The 7166-nt window shown below is 42.2% G+C and overlaps 1 protein-coding gene across 6 annotated transcripts in view; it reads right to left on the bottom strand.

Annotated features, from left to right (window-relative positions):
* Positions 1-402: 402 nt before the first annotated feature.
* Positions 403-7166, bottom strand: part of znf536 (zinc finger protein 536) — a 216555-nt gene continuing 209791 nt past the window's right edge. For all 6 annotated transcript variants that reach the window (XM_067494954.1, XM_067494952.1, XM_067494953.1 and 3 more), the window contains one exon: positions 403-1345. In XM_067494954.1, the coding sequence (XP_067351055.1) occupies positions 1071-1345 (275 nt within the window). In that variant the 3' untranslated portion in view covers positions 403-1070. The remainder of the gene's footprint in view (positions 1346-7166) is intronic.

Raw genomic sequence — 7166 nt, 5'->3', positions numbered from 1 at the left:
CCATGTGGAGCCTGTAAGGTGACCTCCAGACACTGAATTGCTAAAACCAGAAAAGAACAAGCCTTAACGTTGGCTAATGGATGCTTTAAATACGCTACTGATTGATTTGTGTTGAGTTTTCCGGGCCATTCTGCCAGACGGGGCTTGTATTAGAAAAAAATGAAAGTAAAAGGAAGGAAGGTGACATGAGGTGCTCCGGTCAGCTGATGGGACTCAACTTGACCCCCTAGCGTACCGTCTAGAGTCGGGTTACCACTGTAGGAGTCTGTGTGTGTGTGTGTGTGTGTGTGTGTGTGTGTGTGTTCGTGTATTGCTGAATTGATTTCCTCTGCAATGACAGCTCCAGTCAGACTGGCACCAGTGCCACCCCACCCCCCTTTTCCCCTCTATCCCCAACACACAAACATGCCACCATAGCCGCCACTGACCCTGCGACACACACATAGTGCTCATCACTCGCACTGGGGAAAATGGCAGCCACTGGTGTTATGTTCTAGGACAGGAGCAGCAGTAGTGATGTGCACCCAGAGGCCCTCCTCCTCCATCTTCTATACAGTAACTGTTCTGCTAAATGGTTTACATGGATCATTTTTCTGATAAAAGCATTATTTTTGGAGAAATGTCTCTCTAATGATTTTTCGATGACCTCATCTGGCTTCCCTCTTGCTTCATAGTCGCCTTCCTTCATGATTAGTCTGAAAACTACAATTTCATTAAGTTTTTTGTTTATTCCACTCTTACACATAATCCAATGTGCTCAGTTAAAAACCTCATAGAATATGATGTTGTTTTAGTAAGTGTTCACAGACTTCTAATAACAAACATAGAGTATGTTTCATTTTTGTTTATAATGTATAAAGTGTGGTCTATCCACAGTGATGTCTGTTGTCTTGTCATTGTTTGGTCAAGGTCTTCAGCACAGTTGAGTTGGAAATGAGTTTCGAAGTAATCAACATTCGTGTGCATCAGGGAGTGTGTGTCTAGTGATACAAATCCATAGCGTTTCATAGCCCAACACAGACCCAAACCTCCCTCCTGGATGTTGTTAATCAGTCTTTGCAATGGCAGTTTCACTCCTGGCCATAGGATGCAGCCTCCGCAGCAAACACCGCAAAGTTATTCCCGTTGCTTCCATCTTCCCCCGCTGTTGGTTGGTTTACACCAAATACAGCATCATCAGAGTTCTTCTCTGGGATCTCGGAGTCGGGTCGGGAGCGTTTAAAGCGCCTGTCGGGGTACTGGCTGTTGTCAAAAGGCATGCGGTGCACGCAGAGCACGTGAGTCTTCAGGTTGCCCTTCTGGGAGGCACTGTAAGGACAGTAACTGCACTTGAACGGTCTCTGGCCTAGAGAAAAAACAAAGAAAGAAAACAGTGTTACGATATTAATCGGGAAATTAGATTTGACCCAGAGGATTGTGGTTCTCTCTCCCCATTGTAGGCAGACAAACACATAACAAACATCCTCCGACACTGCGGCCACTGGGTCAATAGATTGTGTTGATGTGGGTTATAGTTTGTAACATAAGAACGAACGACAATCTCAAGCAATCGCAACGGCACAGGGTAAACAGACATTTGGAGTTTAGGAAACACTTTGGCTTACGTTAGCTACAGTTAAAGTTTGATGTCTTCTGCCTTTGAAAAGGGCAGACAAGTGTGACAGGCATGGATGGGAAGTGTCCCAGCCGATGGGTCTATTAGAAACTTTTATTTGATACCATGTTTATTAAACACCTCTTCCACTGACATGAAATGCTCTGGTTTAGCTTTTTTCTCTTTAGGACAAAATACCCAGGAATGTATTGTGACATGGATCCTTTTTTTGGTCAGTATGTGGGGGGCGGAAGGTAAGATGCATTTATGTCATTAATAAAAAAGAATAGCAGATCAAATACTGTACCCACTTTCTCCGTGTGCTATTCTGACAGACACTGACTGATCATTGGCACTTAGCATCATGGGGCACAAACTGATGATCTGATGGTGACAGTCAACTAAATTCCTACAAACTAACTTGCCTATGTACTTGATACCCGGTTTGGCTAAAACAAGGAATGAAAGCAGCAAAGACAGAGTTGGTGGTTGTGGCTCCTCATAGCCACATGTGGACGTGTCCTTAGAAAAGACACTGAACCCCAAGTAGAAGCACCATCAGCTATGTGCAGCTGTCCTACAACAATGTCCAAATGGGCCAATCAAATCAAGCCAAGATCTGTTCGCCCATATTAAAGAAACTGCAACTAGTTGCCTTTAAAGGAAAAGCTAATACAATTTGACAGGTCACTTTGTTATTGAATTGGAATTAGTAAATTAGCGTCATTTTATTGCATTTTATTAATGTAGCTGCAGACTGTGAGCTGTGTCGTTCATCAAAAATAAGGAACAAAAAAAACTGTGAAACCATCAAATCAAACACATTCCTGTGCATGTTTATTACTGATACATTATACACATTTTACTGCTGTAATGACTTCTCAGACTGATCTCCGAATGTGTTTTGGTTTGCCCAAAATGGCCCTACTCCTGTCCATGCTGCTACTGTCCAGATAGCATTTGAAAAGCCCCACGTCAGTAGAAGCATTCACCTGTTGGCTTTGAAACTATGTTCCACAAAGGCAGGGTATTGTATCCCGGCTGACACCAGTGACATGACAGAACCTGAATAAATATTAATACTACATTTACTCAACGCTCACATAATAGCCCATTGCACATGAGCTGCTGACTCAAATACAGATGGATAAACATTCACTATTACACCTACAGGTAATTTAGTCTTATAAAAGTTACCGTGAAGGATTAGACTGAAAAAAAAACTGACTGTGAGAAGAGGGTAAAGTTAAGGACAAAGAAGAGAGGAAAAGTGATTTTCTCATCTGCAGCACTCCAGCAGCACTGGAGCTTTATATTGATACAAATACATCCTCCAAACATTACCCAACATTTAATAACTTGCCTCACTTTGTGCAGTCAGACAGCTCCCACGAATTCATCTGAACTAAACTTTTGCAGCTCCCCGAGTCGATATGCATCTTCCAAAGAGCGTGCATACATCTAGTCCCCTGAACACAATAGCAGAGCAGAACGAGGCAAGGTATTTTTCTCTATCCACCCCCCCCCCCCCCCACCCCTCCTACCCCTTGCCACAGCACCAGCACAAAATGTTCTCTCTAGATTGAATCTGATCATCACTGCAGCAAACACAATGGCCCTTAATAGCACCAGCCGTTTGTTTGAGGGATGCCGATTACACCGCCATCATAACCCACTTCACTTAGCTCACTCACTCACAGACAGAGAGAACAAAATGGAGAGGGGGGGGGGGGGGGGGGGGGGAAGAAGGGGGGGAGGGAGGGCAAGGGAGGGGCTGAATCAAGGGACAGACTTTCAGACCTCTATAGTACTTATTAATAACAGTACATTTGCAGTTAGCCTGTTTTTTTCCCCCTTTCTGTTATTCAATTTGAGATGCTCTAAATAAAATTACATATGGGGTTTAAAAGAGGCGAGGGGATAGGTGCAGGGAATATAAATAGGTAAAAGGCCAAGAATTAAAGAGGAAACAATCTATTTGAAGCACTCAAAAGCATACACATGGGGTTCAAGTGACTGAGTGCACAGTCTACTTATAAGGACACATACATGCTAAAGAATACACACACACACGCACGCACACACACACACGCACACACGGGCGCGATGAGAGGATGCAACGAGGCGACGCAAGGATGTGCGGAAGCAGCTACTTTGTGTTTGGCAATCTGACACAGGCTTTGCAGCCTCTCTGGCTTTCTGATATTACATTGTTTGCTTCGGAGCCAGACAAAGGGGATTGCTACAAGTTTGGAGGCTTTGGATGTTCCAGTTGTCTGAATTTCCAGATAAGCTAGTCGGTGGCACACAATGAAGGGTCCCTTTTATTTGTGTGCAGTTTAATTTCACACTCTCTTACATTATGTTAAGTCCAAGAGGCAGAATATCTTATCCCATTTTACACTTAGGGAGAGCGAGTTATGCCCCCAAACAACTCAACTTGTTTTTTTTTTGTTTTTTTTCACCCCTCCCCATCTCCGTGCTTACTTACTGTTTGTCTCGATGGACTTTAAAAATAAATACAAATCAAGCTTGGTTTTATCTCCAGGGAGATGTTTAGATAAAAAGAGAAAGATTGGAGTCTGAATTGCAGGGCTTGAAAAAATAGTTTGGATAGGCTGTATAAAGTTGAGTTAGTGTTTGGATTGAAATTGACTTCTGCAGAGCAACTTAGAGGCACACAGGCTACACTTTGTTATGGATTAAAAATTAAAGAGAGGCTTTTACTCACTGCCACACACACAAATATAGGCGCTCAACAATCCACATGCCCAGCTACTGTGAAGGGCCAAAGTTGCCGTCATTAATCCATGTCCTCTGGTCTGTGCCATGCTGACTATGGCTTGGGAGCACAACCAGCCATTTTTCTGTCAAATTAACCCTTTCGTTCACTTGTGTGTCTTGTTTTGTTCTCCCTGTCAGTCACGTTACAAAAACTTAACACTTCACTATAAGACACAATGATGGTTCAATTCATCGCGGAAGTTGGTAAACTTTTAACCAAAATCCACACACTAATCCATGTCTTTGCAAGTTGTTCACCCACCATCTTGTGCCTCATTGTAGTCAGTGGAAAAACTTTATCGAGTTAAGAAAAATATACAGCTCATAAAGGGGATTTCTACAAGTTTGGAGGCTTTGGCTTTTCAGAACCTAAAGCAGGACTAAAGCTATATCCACACTTCCATGGTAGCTCATTTTTGTCTCTCGGCTCTCTCTTCTCCGTGCAGCATTCTTAACCTTAAATACTAGAGCGTGTCCAAAAAGGCCTCCGCAGGGTGAACTTTTGAAAACTGTGGCTCTACGTTAAAGTGTGTATGGGCACAGAAATAACTCTTTGTGGAAATGCTGTTATATCAGCTATCAAGCACATGGTGACAGCAGTTCAACTTCAACTTCAAGCGGAAACTTTTGTAGTCTGCTTTATTACAGACGATTCTGAGGAGAAAGTGCACCATTGGTACTTTGCTTGTTTTTCTGTGGCTGACATCCTTATTGCATGTTGCGTCGAGAACAATTAGCCATTTGGGGACTTAAAGTGGATAAAGGTAATCATAAACCTGAACTAAAATGTGTGGACACATGCTTTTGCTTTCTTTCTTTAGAATTTAGCTGGGTTAATGTAGCACACAGCAAATAGAGAAACTGAGAGGGGGGGGGGGGTTAGGAAGAGAGGAGAAATAGTGGTCTTGTTTTCTTATGCTGTTGCATTATCTAAGCCTGTTAATTAACCCCCTAAGGCCCTCTCCATGGAGATCAGAGGAAAAGTGGGTGAGGAAGTGAGGAGGAGGGCAGGGGGAGAGGAGTGTGTGAGTGTGTGTGTGTGTGTGAGAGAGAGAGGAGAAAACATGTATCACACCAGTATCACAAACATGCCCATGTTTCACCTGCCACACATGCACTTCACCCCACCCTGCTCCTCAGTCACCCCCCTACCCACTGTAATTATCTTATATTTCCACACAAACACACACTCATACTGGAGGTAAAGTTAGCATGGATCTCTTCGTGTATTGTCTACATTCCCTCTACATCTTATTCCCTTTCTTCCTTGTTGCTTGTTCTCGTATATCACTGTTCTTTACTAATACACTCATATTTTGTTAGCTTGCCCAACTAATTTTTCTCCAGCTTGAAAGCATTTTATTTCGAGCGACAGGACAGAGGCGATTATTACGCTGAAGTTGTAACTTACCCAAACTGCACCCGCTGTATATAGAATTGTTTGTGGCCATATTTGAAAAATACACCACGGCTCTTGAAAAGTGTTGTCTTGCCTGGGTCTTGGGAGAAGAGCTATCTTAAGACTGCAACAGATGGCGATGCTGGCATCAAATGGCATTTAATGATGGCTGCGTTTGGTTGGGTGCCAACACGCTGTTTCTGGTCTTTATGTGCCTGTGTGTGTATACATATATATATATATACATATATACATGTGTGTGTGTGTGTGTTTCTGTGCATACGGGTTTGCATATGTGCACATTAACACATTTTTCATCTGCTTCTACATGTACATAAATGTTTCTCCATTGTATGTGTGTTTAGACAAATGTTTGAGATTATACCACAGTCTGTGTGTGTTTAAGGGAAAGAAAGTCAGTTAACTATAACACAAGAAGAATATTTACGTGTGCAGGATGGGTTTTGAAGTCACAGCACACACATTTGACAAGTTCCGTATACAGAAAACACGGCAGACACAGATGCAATCATGTATTTTGTAAAACTAAGTGTATGAAGGACTTTTGAGTGTGTGTTATATAGAAGGGACTAAGAGGCAGACAAAAACACAGACATATAGAGAGTTTGTAGAGACACAGAAGGTGTGAGCAATTAAATGTGCTAAACCATCTGTCCAATAACCTGCGTTCAGGCTGTGGATCCCAGATTACTCAGCAAACTGCTGCAACAGCCTCACATATAGGCACATGAATGCAACACAGCTACACTGCAGGACAGTTTTAAATCTATAGAACACAGCTTATTTAACAGACATCGTGGATCTGAACCGAAAAAACATATTTGGTAAAAAGAATCCACACCTCCAACTGTTACACACGGGGTCAGACGTATTTTTCTTTGAGTGTGTGCAGCAGCAAGTGGAAAATGCTGGATCCAAGAACTGGAAAGTGACTGACTTCCACATCAGTAATCATAGTATCAATGATCTAAACTAGAACACCATAAACATCTTTAAGAAGGTCTTCTAGACAATTTCTAAATCACGAACACAAAGCCAAGTCAGTGGTTTTTCCAAGATGTTAAGTAAAGTGTGATGTCTGCACACTAATAGAGCCTGTCAGACAAACTGGCTCCGTGCATTTTGTAATCGCCGTGTTTTCTTTTCAATATAAACTATAATGTCCCCGAGAGTCACCAACACCCCGAAGCAAACCCAATAATTCAGACTTAATTCTGTTCTACAGTGTTAGGTGATATAAAAATAGTACATTTAACTGTATAGTGTGACTACAAATGGTTTAACAGGACTAAAAGAGCGAGATAGTGACCAAAAAGAGGAAACAAAAAAACTATCTAGTAAGTAAAATGAGATCAAATACACAGCAAA

Source organism: Channa argus, chromosome 2 (assembly GCF_033026475.1).
Source record: "Channa argus isolate prfri chromosome 2, Channa argus male v1.0, whole genome shotgun sequence".
In the NCBI taxonomy this organism is placed as follows: domain Eukaryota; kingdom Metazoa; phylum Chordata; class Actinopteri; order Anabantiformes; family Channidae; genus Channa; species Channa argus.
Note: the sequence above shows the minus strand (reverse complement) of the source record. Positions and strands in the feature narration are given on the sequence as shown.